Consider the following 23459-nt stretch of genomic DNA (forward strand, 5'->3'; position numbering starts at 1 on the left):
CTTGAAGTGCAAAGAATAAAGAAAAAAAGGTTGCATTTTCTGAAGAAAATGGGTGTGCTTGTGAGATAGCAAATAATAAAGAAATTAAGTGATAATGTGTTTGTGTGTACATGTGTTGGGTGCCTATTATAAGCTACTCTACTTTTGAACATAATTATAGTAGTCCATTCTAATAGATATTTCCTACCTGACAGAATGAGCTACTCTTCTTATAATCACATTTATAGAGGTAATAGTCTATTCTGATAGATATTTCCTACCTGACAGAATGAGCTACCATATTTTTAATCACATTTATAGAGGTAATAATCCATTCTGATAGATATTTCCTACCTGACAGAATGAGCTACTCTACTTATAATTACATTTATAGAGGTAATAGTCCATTCTGATAGATATTTCCTACCTGACAGAATGAGCTACCATATATTTAATTACATTTATAGAGGTATTAGTCCATTCTGATAGATATTTCCTACCTGACAGAATGAGCTACTCTACTTATAATTACATTTATATAGGCACAAACAGCCCCAACTCTCTACCAGGGGCCCGTTGCACAAAAGTAGGATTCAGACATCCAGGATAAATGACTGAGCTGGGTTCAACGAATCCAAAACAAGAGCGTCCAGGCTTAATTGGTTGTACAAAGACCAAGCCAGGATGAGCAGACACGGATTCATCAAGCCAGGTGAAACCAATCCTGGATCAGTGCGCGCACGCGGCTTCCTCAAATAGACCCCGCCATCGATCACAGATTCACCGATTCACCATGGCAACAAGAGCAGTACTCTTCCCCGTCGGAGGCAGAAATCCCCATGGAGGCTTACGAAGAGGTAAAGGATCAAATCATAAAGAAAGGCAACACCGCCACAGTAATAAAACAACGAGAGAAAGCGTGGCAAAGTATTGCAGACCGCCTGAATGCGAAAGTAGTGCACAAATACACACTCACTGCTCCGCTGAAACCATCACAATTACAATCCAAATAGTTAATTAACATCTCTGAAAACGTAGTTGTACTCTGATTATGAATCAGTTGAAATTGTAAGTTAAACTGACTGCAGATGTGAGTGAAATTGTGTAAATGTAACTCCATCAGGCTGTATAACTCTTTGATAAATAGATGAGCTCACTGACTTAATTGAATTTCTCTTTGGGATAAATAAAGTTTATCTTATCTTATCTTTGCTCCTCATGCTCCATGCTCCTCTGCTGTTTCATTATATGTATGCAATTTTGTGTGCGTGTGTTTGTGTGTGGGGTGTGCCCATGAGGGGGGTTTTGTGAATAGGAAATCCTTTCACAGCATTAATGTTCAGGTGAACATGACTTTTTGATATTGTCAATTAATGAACACTGTGCATTGCTTGTGATGTGCATTGATTGGTTTAATAGTCTTCATCTTACAATTTCAGATGGTCTGCAATGCTGACTATCTGATCAGCAATGTTGTGGCAAAGTGGCCCGGCTCGGTCCATGACTCCCAAGTCTTTTGGACCTCTGGAATCTATCAGCGCCTATCACAAGGTGAGCCACACAACCTCTATTAATAACCACTTTTTACATCATGGCTGTATCAAGAATGTCACTCTCTTTATGAGGTTGTGATGAGATTTTGTATTGACAGGTGAATTCTCTGGTGTGTTGCTGGGGGACAGGGGGTATGCCTGCCAGCCTTTTCTCCTCACACCATACACAGACCCTCAGGAAGCACAGCAGGCCTATAATCATGCCCATGCCAGGACAAGGGCCAGGATCGAAATGACCTTCCTGAAGGCACGCTTTCACTGTCTTAACCACTTAAGGGTCAGCCCTTTGAGGGCATGTGACATCACTGTGGCCTGTGCTGTCCTCCACAGTGTGGCCTGCCTGAGGAAGGAGAGGGGCCCCAGAGTGCCATCATACATGGACTGGGACAATCCTGCCATCTTCCTGATGACGACAGTGGTCGGCTGGTCAGGGACCAATATGTGTTAAATTATTTTAGTTAACATGCATGCTTTAAATTTCAGTTAAATATGTCCTGCAGTGGCAGAGATGCATGCTGTGAATTTCAGTTAAATATGGCTTACATTGGCAGAGGAATTTGTGTTTTCTTTTTTAATTCAATTTAAATTGATTTGGCCTCTTATGTTGTTTGTGCTGTATACTGTGTGTATACAAGCTTGCAGGGAGGCTACTGCATCCATTCATTTTTCTGTTCATTTGTTGTGTATGGATTTGTCCTGCATTTATTTTAGTGTGCAGACATGCGGGGTGTATCATATACAGACCTTTGATTTATTCTTGTGTTGTATAATATGCTTTGATTCCGTGCTTTCTATCTTGTAGAGTCACTGTGTGACTTCAGTTTTGAAAGGAGCTCATGGTTTACTTGCTTTGATTTATCCTTATTCAATAAAGGAACATCATGTTACTCTTTCATGTGTATTTATATTTATATGGGATGTGTATTTTATATATAGTCTATGGAAAACTGTAAATTATCTAATGATTGCAAAATCATCTAAAATCATCATTTATCTAAAATGATTGCAATTAATGATCACAAATGTTTAAATAATGACAGTGGGTCTGGTTGAATGTGATAACAATGTGCAGTGGGCAGTGGAATAACTATTGGTTTCCGTTTGTGGTGACTGCTGACTGAGATAAGGGATGAGATTGAATAGATCCTGGAACTTAGCCTGGTCTGGAGCAGGCTAGTTCCACAGAATAAATCTCCATGGTAACTTATGTCATAACATATCCCGCTTTCCAATATCCCGCTTTTGTGCAACCAGATCACGGATAAATTGAGCCAGGATAACCAAGATATCCCGGCTTAATCCCTTATCCTAGTTTTGTGCAATAGGCCCCAGGACGTAACCAGCCAAGCTGGCGGAGCCAAATACAGGACACACGCCGAATCATCTACGTCGTCACGCTAATTTGAAGAAAATTCCCAGAACTTTGAGGTGTGGTGGAAATGCAAACCACACAGATTACCAGGAATTATTTTACCCAGGTAAATAAATTCCTGGCAATAAAAGTTCCTGGAATTTGTTCTGATAGTTGAACGGTTTCTGTAGCACAAAGTAGGGCTGCTCGATTATGGAAAAAATCCTAATCACGATTATTTTAGTCAAAATTGAAATTACGATTATGCAAACGATTATGCGGCGCACGTGATAACTTATATTGTTTACATGACGGTATGTCATTTCTGTCTGTACAGGTGTGTTTAAAATTCTCCTCTGCTCTCTGGATCGCACACGGCGGAGTACGTCACTCACGCACGCACGCACGCGCACACGCGCGCGCGCGCACACACACACACACACACCAACTCTCTCTCTGCCATTTTCCGCACGCTGTTTTAGAAAAATTCTGTGATCACCTGCCCCTCGCATTACTCGTAGTTCATCTAATTGACTGGCTTGTGGAGTGAAAAGAGGAGAGGAGGGGAGGGGGGCAGTATTGCGCATGCGTGGCTTCCGGGTGCGTTTGATTTGCAACACAAGACAACGAGAGTAAACTGACTAGAAGCGCATAATCGTTTTATGTCGATTATTTTGTTTTCATAATCGCTGAAAACTGAAATCGTAATCCAGATTAAAATTTGATTAATCGAGCAGCCCTAGCACAAAGTATGCAGAAGTAGTTAGATGTCAAAAAATGCTGAATTAATAACAATAAAGAATTGAAGAATGTAAGTGTGGCTGTAGAAGCATCCACACTATTAAAGATTTAAAGAGCATTAGTATGGATGAAGAAGCATCCACACGAAGCACTAAGGCAGCTGGCCCTTAGAAACCAAGGTGAACATGTGGAAGTTATGATGTGGCATGTCGTCAATTTTCCAGCATGCTCTCCAGTCCCAGACCCAAAACACTATACTTTATTGTGTGACTGGGGATGAAGAGAAAGATGGAAAGCAGAGCAAAGGAAAATGAGTAGACAGAGGGAATGTGAGGGAAAAGAAAAGAGCAGATTGTAGCTAGCCAAAACAGGGTCAAAGTTCCTCTTTCACTTTGGTGCTCAGCCAGGGATTGGCTTGGCTGTGGCTGTGTTCAACATGGGAGCCCAACCACACTTACAATCACAAAATACAGAAGGGAAAGACTGAGATAGCATAGCAGTGGGTGTGATAAGATCGGGCAGCAGAGATTATAGTGAGGAAGTTGGAGACAGAGAGATCATTCAGCAAGTGATCCATAATGAACAGTCGGCTGGCAGAGGAAGGAACCTGGAATCTGTTCAAAACACTGTAGCAGCAGTTGCCATCTCTGAGTCTAAGCCTGGGACAGACCAGATTATTACAGAGAGCAAAGAAGCATAAAGAGCATACAAACAACATACAAAGAGCAGATCCCCACAGATGATTACTCATTTCCATTGCCACACACAGATTTCTTTTGTCTTGATAGTCAAGAGGGCACATGCTGAACAAGTAAATAAATTTAGATAACACACTGAATGACAGGTAGACTGTGATTAGAGTTGTGTTGCCATGCAACACCCGAAATCCTGGGGACATATTCTCGTAAGTGAAAGTACCAAGGCAGAGAAAGACAATCAGCAACTAAAATTACCGCCTCTCTGTTGTATGCCTCCGCAAACCAGTCAAGTTGCACTTACTGCACAGTTTACATCCATGTCTGTAAAAACATGGATGCTTCACACACATCTTCACCCCAGCAGCACAGAAGATCTATACAATCAGCACAGTTTAAAGATGGACACCCAAAAGTAGCAACAGCGATTCAAAAGATTTAAATAATGGCCAGAAAGTGTTTTTGCAGAACATTATGATGTCACAGTGAACCTTTTCAGTATAAAATGCCATCACTTCATTAGTTTACTCTATTCGACATCAGTGTGAAATTTTGTCATAATTAGCGAATGAATTCCTAAGATATGGCCAAAAACATGAAGAAATTCACTCAAGGTGTTCTTGAGATGCCATATCCAAGAGAGTGCAATGAGTGAGGTTGATGTGACCTTAAGCTTTGACCACCAAATTCTAAAAAATTCACCCTTGATTGAAAGTGGATGTTTGAGCGAAATTTGAAAAGAAGAAAAAAAAAAAAAAAAAATCCTCCAAGGTGTTCTTGAGATACTGCGTTCATGAGAATGGGACAAGGTCACAGTGACTTTGACCTTTAACCACCAAAATCTAATCTGTTCATTGTTGAGTCCACATAGATGTTTGTGCCAAATGCCAAATTTGGACAAAGCAGTGGATGGAAAAATGAAAACAACAATTCTGTGAAGAGAGCTGGAGTATACTTCATATGAGGAGGGTGAGCATCAGGTGCACTGAAACCTAGGGATGTCATGAGAATCAATACTTCAGTACCAAGTTGATGCCAAAATTCTGAAAAAAGTGATGGTATTTATTTTTCTCCAATACTGTTAGTACTGTAGGTACCAGGAATGCAATTCTTTCGGACTTGGGCAACATATACACCTAGAAGTGTTCTCGTCTGCCATTAAATGCCAAAGGACGAAGAACAGCCCCTGCCATCATGCCAACTGCAACAACACTTGTAAGATGACATGTAAGGTTGGGCGATGTCTACTGAACTGTTATAAGATGATGTCCTTAGTAAAATTTTGCGATGGACGTTAACATCATGAGACTAAGGTTAATCAACCACCCGAACCTGGCCTGCAAACCACCAGCTTTATGCATTTTAGTAGTACCTTTATCAGGACTGAGGACTGACACAAAGACAGATACACAAGCAGTGTGTGTGTTTGAGGCAGAGGGTGTCAGAAAAAGGGGAGGATAGGGTGAACTACTGCATGCAAAATTTCACTAAGCTATGAATAACTTATGAAGGATGCTGCTTTGCTGCTGCTGATATTTATACACCGGTGAATTAAACCCAGAAGAAAAAGAAGAGCCCAGAATATGTGAGTGGATATCAGTCAGTGCAGGTGGCAAATCTTTGTGATGGTGCCGACAAACCTAGTTGCCAAAAAAGGCACCACTTCGCTCATGCACACGTTATATACACAAAAACTCAAAGCTGCACTCCACCCACCCTGCGAGTTGCCTATGCCCAGGTGCATCATGGCGGCCGGCAGGTTTCCGGTGCTGCTGCCCCCGCTGAGGTTGGGGTACCCGCCATTGTCCTCAGGGTCCAGCGGGGTGGAGAGTGGTGAGGTGAAGTGCAGGTTGCTGAGGTCGGGCAGGGAACCGCCTGTATTTAACAAGCCCTGATACTGGGACAGTCCAAGGGTCTGCTCTGGAGACGGGAATATACTGCAGCAAAGGTACACAGAAAACTTGTTTGACTCATCAAGAACAACACTGATACTCAATCCATATATATATACACACACACACACACACACACACACACACACACACACACACACATATTGCAAGGTCCTTCAATGTGTTGCCTTTGCCATTTCAAATTGTCAAGATGTTTGTTTCTTTGACTCCCATCCACTTGTTCTAGCAGCCTCTTCTTTCCACACACTCTCTATTTCTTCCATTATTTCTCTAATTTCCATTTCTGCTCACATGCTGCATAAACAGCATATGAGCAGCAACAGTGACTCATTGTTGTCTGTCCCCACATAAATACACACAAACTGGCACAACACAAAACAATAAACAAATGCTTTTCTCCACAAACATACAAAGAGTGTCAGAAAAAGAGACAGCATGAAATAAAAAAGCCAAAGCAGCTTGGTGCTAGTTGAACAGGAACAGAGCTAGGCTGTATTGTTTTCTGTATGATAATATGAACTCTAAATTACACCTAAGCATCTACTGGCCACATGGTACAGGAAAACTGCTGCCAGAAAGCCATTGAGCTGCTAATAAAAATGGAAACGTGCTTCTAAATCATGACACCACAGGTCGTTTGCAAGGGGAAAACAATGCTCAAAGGAATCTGTCTGTAATATACTCCGTTCCTCTTATTTCAAAAGGGTTTGAGATGTAAAGAGGAACAAAGACATCCTGTTTGATGAGGTGGGAATGTGTGGCATTTCATTTCATGAATTCCCTTATTTCTCTTGACCGGTTACAACATCACACTAATGATGATGTGAGTATAATTAGAATCAAAAGGAAAGGTTTATTTACGATAAGCAAAAATTACAGGTTGACCTTGTGCTTCTGCTCTTTGACTTACTTGATTCCAGGCACTTCACACGATTTAGGCCTTGATGCCAAAGACTGAACCTGCAACAAAAACACTATTTAGCCTCAAAGCACAAACATGTTTTATGGCATCAGGACAAAATAGGCAAAATGGGCAAAATAGGCACTCCCCCATCCCCACCTAAAAAAACAAACAAACCACAACAGCTGCAAAAAAAAAGACAACATGGTGGCTGCCACTAGTATGTGTGCTATATGTAGGGCTGGGTGATATAGCTTTAAAAACATTTTTTAGGCTATATTGCAAAACATGATAGCTCAATTGCTCAATATTTTCAAATCTACTAAACTTCTGGAATACTAAAATACAATATCATTAAATTAACTACAGTTACAATGAAGTTAAATAAGTAACTACGGTCATATAATGAAGTTAAATAAAGTACTAGTATAAAAGTTAAATCAAGTATTATTATAATTGAATAAATCAAATCAGAACTACTGGTGCTTTTATTTTGAAGCACTTGGCTCGTCTTGGGCTTAAAATTTTGATGTTTTTTCTGTGAACTTGATGCTTCCTGTCAACAGTTAGCAGTTAGCACAAAGTTAAACTGTTGCTGCTGCGCCTTTAAATGTGAGGATTTACTCAGTGTGAGCTGGAAACCAACTAACAGCTCTCCATTTATGTAATAATAGTATTTGCAATTTGCACTGGTCTCCATGGTCATAAAATGTGACTAAATAGTCGTCGTCTGGAGCCCTGCCGGTACAAAGACACATGCTTCTTCAGCTCATCTTAACTTAATCTCACTAAATTAAACTATTACTGCGGTGTCATTAAATGTGATGATTTATTAATTGCAAGCTGGAAATGAACTTATAGTTCTCTAAATAATATATTAATAATATGGATGTCCCGGATCGGGTATCGGCGCCGATCACATTATTTTTTACAAAGTTGGTAATAAAAGATCGGAGGAATCAAAACAACAAAAATGGCCAGGATTTTCATCTATGTTGTTCATTGTTGCCTCCACTTTCCAATGTATAAAGTGTGGCAATCCTGTATGTTTTATAAATATATTTGTTTTTTATAAGACAGTGGTTATCAGCTGATGGCTTGCTCACCTTCAGACACACCCACCGGTGCTATCTGCCAGTGGGATGGCTCGATCAGCTGAGCCTAGGTAGACCGGCCCCTATATTATGCTGCTCCTGGCAGTATGGCAAGAGACGCCGGCGAGTGAGAAATGAGCCATAAGTCCTCGTATTCGGCCTACCACAGCATTTTACACTGTTCAAAGTCCGCGAAATAGGTGCGCTTCCCTGTGGAATATCATCCATCCGGCCACCGGCCTCACCTCAGATTCCCCGCCACGGATATCAAGGGATCCTACGGAGCCTCCACGCCCGAAACAACGCCGGAGCGTTATGGCATTCACCCACGGTCCCGTGAGTTGGCAAAAGCCGGGGGTTACTTTTTGTTTCATTATTCCTTATTTGGAACCTTTGGGTCGGGTTGATTTATTGTTTTGAAACTGAACTGAGTCAGAGCGAACTGTGGATTTTCTTTACTTCCTTGTTTACGAGAAAACCTGGGGTGGAGTTTTCTTTTGTTTAGCGAACTGTGTGGATTGAACTGAATTGAACTGTGATATGTTATTTGGAAATCCCAGAGTGGAGTTTTTTGTTTGAACTGGATTGAACAAAAAAATATATACTTTCTTGAAACTGATTACAGTTGTATTTGTATTTTTGAAAATTGAGTATAATTCTTTTGTTCTACAGAAACCAGGTAAAAACAATTTAATTTTGGTGTTAAGGGTCCTGTTTTATGGGTTTTATGATTTCTTTGTGGGGTTTGACTGAGTAAAAGAAATATATTTGTTTCATGTGTCAAACCGCTACAAAAGATATAGGCCTATTTTGTTTGTGGAAGACAAGAAGAAGATATTGAATTTGTTTACATTTTGTGCTGCTGAACCACCGATAAGCTTTTTGGATACTATTTAAATAAAAAACAAACGTTATGGGACAACTTGGAAGCATTCTTTTTTTTTTCTTTCTTAATGCTTTGCAAAGTATCGGATCGGACTCTGTATCGGACTAGGTTTCAAAATAAAGGACTCGGTATTGGATCCGATGCAAAAAAAATCGGGACATCCTTAGTTAATAATATTTGCAAGTTGCAGTAGTGCTCTATGGTTGCAAAATGTGACAAAATAGTATCCTTAGCGGTCTGGAGCCCTGTAGATAAGAAATGTGCTTCGCCCTGCTTACACATTGTCGCTCAGGAGAAGTGATCTGAATGGGTGTCTGTGTGACACATCATGTTTTTGAATCTTTGTGTGTGTGTGTGTGTGTGTGTGTGTGGCTGTGGGAGGGAGCGAGCCACAGGAGAGAGCGAGAGAACCGCAATGAAGAAGTGTGTCATGCAGGTGGCTTAAAGAAAAAAAGTGATTTTATACACTGCATGTGGAACAAGCTGCGATACATCGAGTATATTTGATACTGTATAAAGAGTAGTGAGTGATGGTATAAAACAGAGCAGTGAATAAAATAGCATCAACAATACATCCAGGTATGAGAGAAGTAAATGCTAGGATAATAATCTGTCAAACAACACAAAAAGTATCAAGCAGACGCTGATGTCATAAGTATTAAGTGAGTGTCACAGTGTCACCTTCTTGGCCTCCCACAGCTGTTTGGGAAGGGGCTTACTGACACCAATTAGATTCTCCTCGTTAGTCAGGGTGGGGAAGGAGAAGACTGCAAAGAAGAAGGTACAATTGAATTAAATGTGTTATATACACAAACTAATACAGTACACATTAACTATCCATTACTGAGATAATGTTCAACTCACCATTTCCAGAGCTATCCACCTCTGCTTCATTTACACTAGCTGCATGCCAGCCTCGATGAGAAACAAACAGGGAAGGGAAAACAAATATAAAAAAAACAAAAGCAGAGGAACATTAAAGTATATTCAATATTAACCAGCTGTTTGACTCATCCTGGCATGTCTGGCACAATAATCAGTCGCTCTGACAGGAACAGGCCCTTTGGAATAAACATTGAAATTACTGTGTAGTTTCATAAACACAAAAGCTGGGCATCTGGCATCATGTTATCAGTCACAGAGATGAGGACCGGAGGAAGAGAGGTTGGGTGGAGGGTTCAAAGACTGAAGGGAGAGCCATTGTTTTTCGCATGCCACAAAGGGCCTTTTTCTCTTCCTCCTATCTGTTGACCCCCCCCCCCCCCTTAACTTGTGTATTCCGCATGTGTTCTCTTGTGTTTAGCGACAACACTTCCAGCGCACTCTGTTACTTATTAGGAAAATATTTTTGTTTCTTTTGATACCTCCTTCAAGTCTCCTCAGCGCACAGACTTCAACTCAGCTTCTCTTGCATTAGCCTTTGAACTACTGCCCACCCATTCCTTGTCCTTCCATGCTCTCATTCTCTCTGAGGCTCTTTCATTTTGAGGGGCAGCTTTTCAGCTGCAGGAGCAGATGGGACAATGAGGCAATACAACAGTCCGGCATCATTACATTCCCCCCTCCAAAGTGTCTACTTGCTGCTGCTCGCAGAGGCATAACTGGAGCAGAAACAGGACAACCTTTCACCATGCAATGTACTCAATATGGGTGTTAAGTGATGGAGCTTCATAGTAATCAGAGGTCTTTCAGCCGTAGAGGTAACATTAGATTTTTTTTCTACCACTGATACTGCTCCTTTTCCACTGACAACAATTGGCAGAAAAGAGATCACACCAAAAAGACTTGCTGTAGGCTACTCCTCTGCTCTAAGTGTTTACACCCTGGCACTGTGACTCATAGCTGTAATTCTTAATTGCTTCTTAAATCAGCCAGGGCTTAACACCACTCAAAACCCACTGAAACCTTTAGTAATAAGTGGACCTTCAAGCGTTTATATGTATTAATTTCGGCCAGATCATGTGAACTGCATATATTCTAATCCTCACTCAGAGAAAAAAAAAGCATTACATAACATTGGGCTAAGGCAAAACTAAACCCCTGAGCTTGCCTGAGAAGGCAAACCCGCTATATTTAAATATCCCATGGAGAGAGAGACTCTCACTGCAGCCTGTTTTATTTTGTTCTGAAAATGTTGGTGTGCTGTCTCGTTCCATGGACGATACATGGGGTGCAGACTTTCCTCTGTGTCACCGATAATAAGGAAATACAGTATATACTGTATGTATATATGTGTATATGTGTATATATATGTATATATATATATATATATACACACACACACACACATACAGTATATATATATACATATACATGTACATATATATACTGAACAAAAATATAAACGCAACACTTTTGTTTTTGCTCCCATTTGTCATGAGCTGAACTCAAAGATCTAAAACATATACACAAAAGACCATTTCTCACAAATATTGTTCACAAATCTGTCTAAATCTGTGTTAGTGAGCACTTCTCCTTTGCCGAGATAATCCATCCCACCTCACAGGTGTGGCATATCAAGATGCTGATTAGACAGCATGAATATTGCACAGGTGTGCTTTAGGCTGGCCACAATAAAAGGCCACTCTGAAATGTGCAGTTTTGCTTTATTGGGGGGGTCAGAAAACCAGTCAGTATCTGGTGTGACCACCATTTGCCTCACGCAGTGCAAACATCTCCTTTGCATAGAGTTGATCAGGTTTTTGATTGTGGCCTGTGGAATGTTGGTCCACTCCTCTTCAATGGCTGTGCGAAGTTGCTAGATATTGGCAGGAACTGGAACATGCTGTCGTATACGCTGATCCAGAGCATCCCAAACATGCTCAATGGGTGACATGTCCGGTGAGTATGCTGGCCATGCAAGAACTGGGATGTTTTCAGCTTCCAGGAATTGTGTACAGATCCTTGCAACATGGGGCGTGCATTATCATGCTGCAACATGAGGTGATGATATTGGATGAATGGCACAACAATGGGCCTCAGGATCTCGTCGCGGTATCTCTGTGCATTCAAAATGCCATCAATAAAATACACCTGTGGTCGTTGTCCATAACATACGCCTGCCCATACCATAACCCCACCACCACCATGGGCCACTCGATCCACAACGTTGACATCAGCAAACCGCTCACCCACACGACGCCACACACCCTGTCTGCCATCTGCCCTGAACAGTGAAAACCGGGATTCATCTGTGAAGAGAACACCTCTCCAATGTGCCAGACGCCATTGAATGCGAGCGCTTGCCCACTCAAGTCGGTTACGACGACGAACTGCAGTCAGGTCAAGACCCCGATGAGGACGACGAGCATGCAGATGAGCTTCCCTGAGACGGTTTCTGACAGTTTGTGCAGAAATTCTTTGGTTATGCAAACCAATTGTTGCAGCAGCTGTCCGGGTGGCTGGTCTCAACCGATCTTGGAGGTGAACATACTGGATGTGGAGGTCCTGGGCTGGTGTGGTTACACGTGGTCTGTGGTTGGATGTACTGCCAAACTGTCTCAAACACCTTTGGAGACGGCTTATGGTAGAGAAATGAACATTCAGTTCACGGGCAACAGCTCTGGTGGACATTCCTGCAGTCAGCATGCCAATTGCACGCTCCCTCAAAACTTGCGACACCTGCCATCAACATCTAAACAGCTGGCAACATAAGTGAGTACACCCCACAGTGAACATGTCAAAATTGTGCCTAAAGTGTCAATATTTTGTGTGCCAGCCATTATTATCTAGCACTGCCTTAACCCTTTTGGGTATGGAATTCACCAGAGCTCACACATTACTTCAGGAATCCTCTCCCACTCCTCCATGATGACATCATGGAGCAGATGGATGTCAAGACATCTTGCGCTCCTCCACCTTCAGCTTGAGGATGCCCCACAGGTGCACAGGTGAGTTTAGGGCTGGATACATACTTGGCCAGTCCATCACCTTCACCTTCAGCTTCCTCAGCAAGGCAGTTGTCATCTACTAGGTGTGTTTTGGGTCATTACACTACTTATCCCCCACCTACAATGCAGTCTTGGGATCCCTCCCCAGACGACTTCACACCCATTCACCCCTGGTCCCACCTGACCCTAACGACTCACATGGTGGACAGGTGGGTCAAAGACTCACATTGTGCCTAATGACTCACATGGTGGCCAGGTGGGTCAAAGACTCACATTGTGACCTTAACGACTCACATGGTGGCCAGGTGGGTCAACGACTCACATCGTGACCTTATCGACTCTGAAACTAAGAGCTCACGTGACCTCTACGACTCTGCAAGGGTTCCCACCCACACAGGGTTTAAAGCCTGCAACTTCGTACCAGTCATTTAGAACTGAAGAAGCTTCTTGGATGAGAGGCGAAACGTCTCCAACAAACGCAAGCAAGTCCAGTTGCCTATGATATTAGCACTTATGATTACCAAAGTTATTATAAATTTTGCTACTAACACATTCTCCATTCACATCACACAAGTTTTAACCCGTGAATTCATCAATTTTACCACAGGAAATTGAGATGACAGATTTCTGTATTATACAGAAACAAATGAATAAAAATTACTGGTACATCCAGCTGTCTTAGCTGTCATGTTTACTGAAACCATTCTACTAAAATGTAGCTGCATTTTATAATCATCTTCACCTTTGTAATCTACAATATGTACAATGTACCAATGTATCACAGTTTCTCCACATCATTTACATGAATTAAAAGTTTCATAGTAAAACACATGTTGCTTCCTGGATCAGTTTTGTTCTATGCAATATTGTTTGTTGTTTATTTGCTTACTTGAAAAACAGTATGCCTTGTCTCCTTTTTACTTATTGGGTTTTGGAGTAATGAACCAGGTTCCAGTTCATCCTACATGTTTAAAACACCATTCAGGCCTAGAGCCTGACTGTTTGAATCCGTACACCATGCAGAACACCCACAACATTTACAGGTATGACTATGGACCCTTACGGCATAGAACTGAAGAAGAGTGAGTTTTTATGACATGTAATGAGATACAACTGTGTAAACTCATTTCTGAACACCAAGGTTTCATTATACCAAAAAACCCACTATTAAAGAAATGACAAATAAGTCTGTTGTCAAAAGAATTTTATTTTTAAATAAATAAATAAAATATTAGCAAATGTAAAAAATTAAAACTACAAAAAACTTTGTAAATAATATGCAATAAATAGATACATAAATATAAACACAACAGCATTTTATCTGCAATACTAATAGATAGGGTTGGGTATCGTTTGGGTTTTTTCCGATACCGGTGCTGAACCAATACTTTTAAAACAGTACCGGAGCTTAAACGGTGCCTGAACTGATACCTCAAAATATGAGTTTTTTTATGGAAGTTGAAAAGTGGCACAAATGGGCCACCTTTGAAAAGTGTGTGAGATTTTGTATAACAGTTTTAAATTATAATAAAAACGATGTTTTTATTTATTTATTGCTGAGGCAAATTAGAAATACCTAGAAATAAATAGGTATATGAAATCTATTAACAGTTTTAAAAGCTAGCTCCGTTGTGTTTGATAACATTGTTGAACGTAAACAGAAGTGACGCCCAACGGTGCTTAGCGTGCCTTTAAATAATAATATACACTCAACAAATTAACGAATGAATGAATGATTCTGTTACGTGTAGCGTACAATAGAGGGAGACATAGCATTAAAAAAAAGCACCGAATGGAGGCACCGTAATGTGCGTTTTGTTTCGGTCCGGTAGGTATCGGTTGTATAGGTACCGGTTCCATATAAGCACCGACTTTCGGTACCCAACCCTACTAATAGTGTACAATTCTTTCCATTTAGGCGTCCATCCCATCCTGTGTTGTACTCCGGATATGCCAGAAGAAACCTGATCCTGCTGGTCACTGCGTTGGTCTATAGCTGCCCCTTGGCTGAAGTGAGAGAAGTGCATGGGATGCCAGGTCCTTTGGGATGGGGATTTTCTGCATCTCCTCTGCAAATGGCACTGGGTTCTCAAACACCTCCACAAAGACGGGCTTCATCAGGTCATCTACAGTCTGTAAAATTTTGCATTTAAGTATTTATTTGAAATTTAGTGATTCCCTGAATCCACCTTTCTTGTATATATTTCAAGTTTTGCCACAGCTATTTCATATATTTTACCTGATGTTATTATGTTGGTAATAAAAATACAATTATTTACAAATTACTGTATGTAGGGTCTGTTTTTACAGCCTTTGCTTAGGGTAAAACTAAACTAAAAGAATATGTTGCTTTACTTTTCCAACATTTTTTAAAAACTCTGCTAATAGCTATACAAAAAAATATGAAACTTATGGAATCTCAGATATCTCTGTAATAACAGAGTAGCCAGGGTTACATGTTGAGTCATAAGGGTCTACTAGCTCTTTTTATGTTTCTCCCTCTATCTCACCCAAGTCAACCTGAGTTCTCGATCTTGGTTTGAAACCTATGCCCTTTATAGGTGTTGATGACAGCTGAAAGTATAAGCCGAAAGTATATATATATATATATATGTGTGGAATATTTTTTTTTTCCTGCTCTAACATCATAACAAAGTCAAAGGAATGTGATAATGTGATGCAGAAATGTATATCCTGAAGCTTTTGGGAAACAGCATTTCAGTACTGGAAAATATTTTCAGGTACTGTATCTCAAACACAAAAACACATAATTTCTGTGTTACATACCTTTGTTTCTTGGGCTACTCCCTCAGAGTAACCCTGTACAGCTGTGTGCTGATCACTACCATCTTCTGAGATGCCACAGACTGTGTGTGCCAACTGAGAAGGTTTGTGGAGGGTCCGTTTGGCATCCTACATCCTGGAATCTGGCTGTAGTGGAGAGGTGTTGGGCACCAGGGCCCTGCTGTGATGTACTCTAAAAGACAATGGAAAAATTAAGTAACTTAAACTGATATTGCACCAAGTGAAAACAGTCAACATCTAAAGTGCTGAACGGTGTTGTCCCCTGTAAAATCAGCAGACCAAACAAACGTATTCAAATGTATGTAGAGACAGAGACACACACTCCCTTCATAACATAAATTCCTCCCCAGCTATGTAACTCAACAATACTGTGAACGGCCTCCATGTAACAGAGCTCCAAGTATAAAAAAAACCACGTTGTACATTTTCCATAAAATGTATATTAAAAGCTGATTCATAATCAAACCTGTGCAGCCACACATTTTGACAAATAAATGCAGGTCTTAACTCGATCCCAGGCCTGACTGCTGCTGTGCTGTCGGGTCCATGTCATTGGTCCGACAGCCCATTGGTCCGACATCCCATTAGTCCAACTGTCCGTGGTGCTGAACGGCTCCCGGCGGGCGTATTTCTACCTTGATGGTGCGCCGTGACCGGCTCTGGGTCAGCTGGGAAAGGCTTGAGGCAAAGCAGGCTCACGGCTTATGTGTTTTCACTTTCTTTTTCATTTTAACCCACACCATGATCTTTTCCTGACCCTAACCAAGTGGTTTTTGTGCCTAAACCTAACCAGACCTTAACCACAGGGCATCATGATGATTTCGGAACAACGGGACTTCGGAACAATGGGTTTAATATGGTCGGAACAATGGGATGTCGGACCAATGGGCTGTCGGACCAATGGGCAGTTCCCGTGCTGTCAGCTAACTGCTCGAGCTAGTGGCAGCTAGCTGCTTAGATTGGGCATCGCACAAATGTTGAAACTTTTGTCAATATGGGCATGTTGTACATCTTAGCTCTGTTAGTTTCTCCACAATTCAATTGTTACATTCATCTTACTGAGAGCACCCAGCTAGCAGTGTAACTTACTGTAAGCTGAGTAGCAAAGCATTTTAAAACAATAGCTTTGGTTAGCCAGTCAGCCGAGGCCTACAGCTACGCACTGGGTGTACAGCCTAAAAAGGGATTTATGGTTGTGCAAAGACCCTACGCATGTAGCCTACACACGTCGCCTTTGCCGTTGTGAGCATTTTTACTTGTGCGGTGGTGTATCTGTGTCACTCTGCAGTTGCACCTCCAAAACACTAGTCGGCGGCAGAGGTTTCTGTGAAGTGCTGTTCAGTTTAGTTGATTCAAAACACACCCAAAACACACATTAATTATGGCTTAATAGAGACAATTTGAAAAACAAGTACACCAATTGGCTTCACTACAACTCGCAGCATTCACAGACGAACATTTGTGTTAATCCGGACACATTTTCCCCCCAAATACAACATGCTAACGTTATTAGCATAAGCCTATGGCATTTTACATTGTATAAATTAGCCTAGCAACTAGCGATCTTTTCCTTTTCCTTTATAAAACCAGGGACAACGGCAGCATTTAACAAAGGTAACGGCACACAGTTTGGCTCCATAACAACTCACAATGTTCACTGACAAAACAACTGTCCTGTACTAAACACGTTTTTTAAACAAATACAACATGCTATCATTATTAACACAAGCCTATGGCATTTTACATTGTATTGATTAGCCTAGTGGCCGGCGATCTTTCCCTCTTCTCAAATGAAACCTGGATAAATCCCTGAAGGATAAATCACACACAAGACTTAAAATGCTATTTTAGTGGAGGCCTTACTGTCTTCACAATTTATTGTTTCTTCTAAAAGTAAATACAAGCTCCGTTTCCCCTGAGGGAAATGGTGTCAGTATACAGCGACAGACAAGAGGTCTGCATCACTGCCACGCGTAGTTACAATTCTGGGGAGGTGCACGTTAGGTTACAGCGTAGGTTACGACGTAGACTCCAAATCGACGTGGAGCCTACGTCGTAACCTATGCGTCGATTCAACGCAGAGCTATAAATTACATGTAACGTTAGCTCCTACAGCCATCTACTCCACACTTAAACGCTAGGTAGCAGCTTCCTAGTTTTTTTTACACAACAAATTCACAACTCATAAAGCATACTTACAGGTCGCCAGATTTGCCCAACAGAGTGGGAACTGCCCCATCTTTCAGCAGTAACCACTGTGAAAATCCAGCTGTAAACTGTTGTCAGTTTGTGAAGCAGTCCTCAGGAAAATAGAGGGAACACAATAAGGTGTCATGGTTGTATTGTGGAGGAATTGTATCTCTAATAAATTCCAACCACTTCTTCTTTGTTCCTTCTTCCTTGTGCAGTCCAAACAAGGGCAATTTTTGGCAGCTCCTCAACAGTTCAAACTCTCTGCAGCCTCTGCTCTGGCTCTGCTCGAAGCAGGTTTGTTTGGGGGTGTGGCTCAGTAGTCTGCAGGCAGGTGCTGTGTGCATAGCTAATGTGTTACATTGTGAGCCAATAAATTCACAGAAGTAAAGGTAAGAAGTAGAGCGAGCCGGTTCAGGCAGCTGAGGAGCTGTGTGTCTGTGGGGAGAGAGAACTCCCTTTAGCCTGGACTTTTTTTTTTTTTTTTCACTCAGCAGACATTATAGAGGTAGAAAAATACTATATAACACACTAAAGAAAGGGGAACCCCAAAAAGCATAATAGGTCCTCTTAAATTGTAAAAGCAGCTTTTATTCCTTCACCCGTACTAGGATTTGGACTTGACTGAGTGGAGACTGCTCCATGCTGTAAGCTATACACTACATTTGGACTTGTGGGCTGGTGGTGGATTTCCACAGGTGCAGACTCCTCCCCCCAACACTGGTGAACATCCAGGGAAAGGACATTGAGATGGTGACATCTTATAAGTACCTGGGTGTTCATCTTAACAATAAACTGGACTGGACTAATCACATAACAGCACTGTGCAGGAAAGGCCAAAGCAGACTCTACCTGCTGAGGCGGCTCAGGTCTTTTGGAGTGCAGGGGGCGCTCCTGAAGACCTTCCTTGACACTCTGGTGGCATCAGCCATCTTCTACGGAGTGGTCTGCTGGGGCAGCAGCGTCTCGGTTGCAGATAGGAAGAGACTGGACAAGCTGATCAAGAAGGCCAGCTCTGTCCTGGGATGCTCTCTGGACTCTGTGCAGGTGGTGGGAGAAAGGAGGATGACAGCCAAGCTGTCATCTCTGAGGACTAACGACTCCCACCCCCTGCAGGAGGAGATAAAAGCTCTGGAGAGCTACTTCAGCGATAGACTGATTTCACCCAAAGTGCGTAAAGGAACACTATCGCAGGTCCTTCCTGCCTGCTGCTGTCAGGCTACATGACTAGCACTGCTCACAAAAAAACTGCACCATGGACACTTTAGGGACACCATAATAAGCATAACTGTCCCCCTTGTTGTTGTTTATTTGCACATACAATTTTCACTTTGCACTAAATATGTTCACTTTAATCCATTGCTCACTTTTTATCCACTGCTCATTATTATTATTATTATCATTATTATTATTATTATTATTTATTGCTGTCTCCTGTATTTTTTGTACCCTTTTTTTTTTGCATGCCTAGTTTTTTAAGTTTTTAAATTTTGAAATCTTTAATCTGACTCTTTCCCCGTGACTGCTTAACACTGGAATTTCTCAATTGTGGGATCAATAAAGGTGTATCTTATCTTATCTCTTATCTTATATTATTATATGCACAGTACTATTTTTATATTGTGGTTTCTCATGTCAGTCATTTTTACTGTAATTTATACTTGTTACTTAACTTACAGTATGTTACACTGGAAATTCAACTACCTCTTTTCATTGTGCAATATATGAACACATTGAAGGGTTTGCTCGAATTTGTAATTAATTACTAGCTTTCATCAACAACATAGACGATAGCACAAATGTTGCCGTCCTTGAGCATTTGACACTGAAAAACACAAATTCAACAAAGTGTTCTATTAGATTCATTATGAGGCATACAGTAAATCTGAAATAAACCAGACAAGAGCATTCTGTAGTTACTGAAAAATGCACTCAGCACTGTTTAATCACAGTGGCCCTCATTTATCAAACGAGCGTAGAAACAGGTGCAGATCCAGGCGCAGAAGTCACCTTAGCCAGGTTGCACGTGTGATTCATGAAACGTTCATATCGCGCCAATCACGGCGTACGAATAATCGGGTGTTGATAAATGTGGTGGCTGAAAACAATCGTAATTTGAATACCACGCCCCTATATATTCACGGATTAGAAGGCTCGCCGCTAGAGTTGACAACATGGAGATGCAGAAATCGAGCAAGAAGAGAAACTTCTCAGACGCCGAAATCGAGACCATAACGTCGGAAGTCCAGAGAAACAAATTAGTTCTGTCTGGAAGCCTAAAAAGTGGCTTCAAAGGAAGTCAGAAGGCAGCAGTGTGGAAAGAAATCACTGCTGCAGTCAACAGCGTTGGCGTTGACAAGGGAACTCCAGCTGAGGTTTGAATATTTAATTTATACATCCGTGATATTGCACAAGTCATGTAAAATATATAAAAGCTTATTGCAATTTTACCTTTACAATTAGGTCAAGAAAAACTGGTCAGATCTGAAAATCGCCACCAAAAGACGTGTTGCTGCCCTTAAGCGCAGCAGCACCCAGACTGGAGGAGGCCAGCCGGACCCCAGCCTGGCACTGACCCAGACTGCGGAGCGAGTGGCAGCGCTTATTTGGTCTCCTTCGAATTCAGGCATAAGTGGCGGAGGAGACACCGATGCGCCACCTGTGGCTAAGCCAGATAATGGTAAATATTAAAATGTGCCCCATTCATAAGAAATACACATCTGCAGAGTTTATTTGACTGTTTTCAATTTATTAGGATAGCTCCTTGAGATGTAGAATTTTACAAAATAACACATTTTTTTTCATTTTTCTCAGACGAAGAGCCAGGTACCAGTGCTGGGCCCTCAGCTGCACAAAGCGGCCTGGAGCCAGCTGCACAGAGCCAGACCACCAGCTATGAGAGAGCGCCCGTGTCCTCCGCCCCCCACGCTGGTCCACCACCATGACCCTGGATCCTGACTACAGAAGTCCTGGAAAAACAGGCAAAAATCTGTCGGTCAATGGCAGAAATAAATCGGTGTCTGGTAGCAATAAATGAGACATTAAAAGAGATGAATGAAAACCTCAAGAGTATCAAATAAATAAAATAAATCACTCATTGTTGTGCAGTGTTTTTCTTGTAGGCTACTGAATAGTTTACTTGTTGGACATAAGTATTTCATACTTTACATTTTAGAAGCGCTGAATGATGTCCTGTCTCCTCCTCATAGCTCTCAGGTGGGGCTGTGCCAGACAGGGCTCTCCGGGCATGGGCTCGTCTGGCTGCGCTGGGGCCTCAAATGGTTAGCCATCGCTTTAAATTAATTAAATTGCTTGTAATTAGGCCTATGTCACCTGTAGTCTGGTCTGACAAGTAGGCTGTCTCAAAATGAAAGGGAAATTAATCTTACAACATAGGCTACATATTTTTAAGTGAACATGTGGCTGTATATGCTTTCTTCTTCTTATTATTATTATTATTAACAACAACACTGCATTAGTATGATCTAATAACAATTATCCGACACAGCCACACACTACACTGCAAGTCCACACCGATTTAAAACTTGCGTACATGAGCTGAGACCTGGCCTAAGATTTGATCGTACCCTACGCTCACGTCCAAATTGATAAATGCCGAAGTTGGCGTGGAAATGAGCGTACACCCTCTATTCTGGCGTACGTTCATTTGATAAATGAGGGCCAGTGGGTTTATTTAAAATGCAATGAAATAGAAAACTATACAAACACAGTTTTTTTTCTAATTGTAATGACTGTAATTTGGAATAAAACTAATGTACATAAGCTGTACCATGCTGACATCTTGTAGGTCTCGATCAAATGAATAAAACATACAAGGACATGTGAATGAATGAATTACTGAACCCAACTGCTTTGAACTTAAAATCTAATTAAGTGTTAAGGCTTAAGTCCCAACAAATGGTGCTGCCGTGTTAAACATAGTATTGTTATACATTTCCAACAAATAGTATCCCCGCCTAGTAGATTTCCTACATTTTTGGTGCCTCCGTGTGACGTCCAGTATTGTTCCCAACATTTTTGGTTTAAAGCACAACAGACAGCGTGCTGCAAATTATATATCCACTCTGTGTTTATTCTGTTTGTATGCAAGACTCATTCTTGGCCCAGGTCCTACAGCAATATCCTGTTTTTAACTTGTTGGCTAAACACAGTGAGAAGTACTCCACTGCAGGAGCACTTCTCTCATCCACTTCATACTTTATCAGTGCTGAGATCAGACAAATGCTGTCAAAAACACACTGGACACTCTGATGGAAAAGCTCAGGAGAGAGGCATAGTGAGGGAGGAGGACAATTTCTTGGACTTGGATCTTATTTTTTTTCTTGGACCAATAACAATTCAACTACAAAAGCATAAACAGAACATTTTAAACCAACAAAGGCCTGATGGCGATTTGTGTAACTGAGCCCAGAGTGGCTTACAAGACTGAAAAGCAGCTGGATGGATGGACTGTGTTCTCTGTTAATAAATGACCAGCAGAACAGAAACACAAACACCATGCACTAGCATTGTTACTACGACATGGGCCCAGCAAAGGAGCAGCCTTCACACTGCATGTGACTACGAGGGTGTCCAGTTAAAAACATGTTGACTCTGTGCTTCAATGACATGGAGCTCTTCTCTTACAAAGCTGCACCTCTTCCACAAAGTATAATGCACCGAGTGAGTGTTTGAGGTGATGTCTAAATAGACAAGTGGATCTTTATTAGAATCTCTAGTCTGCTTCCTGCCCTTGTTGGAGGTGTGCATGTCATACTGTGAATATTCCACCTGCCTTTCATTTGTTAATAGATCCTGTCAGCTCTACTCCTCAGGATCTTTCACACTTACTCTATGAAACAACACAGCTTTATGTCACATCAGGTCAGCAGCACATGCTGCACTTTACCCAAATCAAGTCCAATTAGAAATTCATAGGGATGCATCCATTTATCAGCTGAACATCACTATCAGCCGATACTTGCCTTGTTGACTGCCATCAACCTATCAGCAAATAGGATGGCATTCAACAATGGCAGTGGCTGATGTTTTTTGGTTGTGTTGCAGGCTAAAAAGCAGGGCTCTAAAACTAACAGTCAAAAACTTGAATGAATGAGCAGGTACAAGGAGAATACAGTGACTTTTTGGCAGACGGGCTCTGTGATCTCGGTGTTGTGTGACGAGAGAGCTACAAACAGCCGACGTCCGGTCCTCCTGGCAGCAATTAAATATGTCTTTGGGATGAACAGAGATGTTCCTTGGGACATAAGAATGCAGTAAACTCACAATCGTTGCATCAGAGGTTACAGCCTATTGTCTCCCTGATCAATCAATCAATCAATCAATCAATCAATCAATCAATCAATCAATTTTATTTATAAAGCCCAATATCATAAATCTCAATTTGCCTCACAGGGCTTTACAGCATACGACATCCCTCTGTCCTTATGACCCTCGCAGC

General features: G+C 41.5%; 3 protein-coding genes across 8 annotated transcripts in view; 2 read left to right on the forward strand and 1 right to left on the reverse strand.

Moving 5' to 3' along the window:
* Window positions 1–23459, reverse strand: part of crtc3 (CREB regulated transcription coactivator 3) — a 255583-nt gene that overhangs the window by 88295 nt on the left and 143829 nt on the right. For 4 of the 6 annotated variants that reach the window (XM_050041221.1, XM_050041203.1, XM_050041185.1 and 1 more), the window contains 4 exons: window positions 9978–10028; window positions 9795–9880; window positions 7143–7192; window positions 6036–6256 (listed from right to left, as the gene is read on the reverse strand). In XM_050041221.1, coding sequence (XP_049897178.1) covers window positions 6036–6256; window positions 7143–7192; window positions 9795–9880; window positions 9978–10028 — 408 coding nt within the window. The remainder of the gene's footprint in view (window positions 1–6035; window positions 6257–7142; window positions 7193–9794; window positions 9881–9977; window positions 10029–23459) is intronic. The other 2 variants (XM_050041212.1, XM_050041194.1) reach the window with 1 other exon arrangement.
* LOC126388556 (uncharacterized) lies at window positions 1325–2858 on the forward strand. Its single transcript, XM_050041753.1, has 2 exons — window positions 1325–1530; window positions 1631–2858. The coding sequence occupies exons 1-2, from the start codon at window positions 1419–1421 to the stop codon at window positions 1978–1980; spliced, it is 462 nt and encodes a 153-aa protein (XP_049897710.1). The 5' UTR covers window positions 1325–1418; the 3' UTR covers window positions 1981–2858.
* LOC126388512 (nuclear apoptosis-inducing factor 1-like) lies at window positions 20173–20943 on the forward strand. The gene is made up of 3 exons (XM_050041687.1): window positions 20173–20373; window positions 20462–20678; window positions 20813–20943. The coding sequence occupies exons 1-3, from the start codon at window positions 20173–20175 to the stop codon at window positions 20941–20943; spliced, it is 549 nt and encodes a 182-aa protein (XP_049897644.1).

Source organism: Epinephelus moara, chromosome 1 (assembly GCF_006386435.1).
Source record: "Epinephelus moara isolate mb chromosome 1, YSFRI_EMoa_1.0, whole genome shotgun sequence".
Lineage (NCBI taxonomy): Eukaryota > Metazoa > Chordata > Actinopteri > Perciformes > Serranidae > Epinephelus > Epinephelus moara.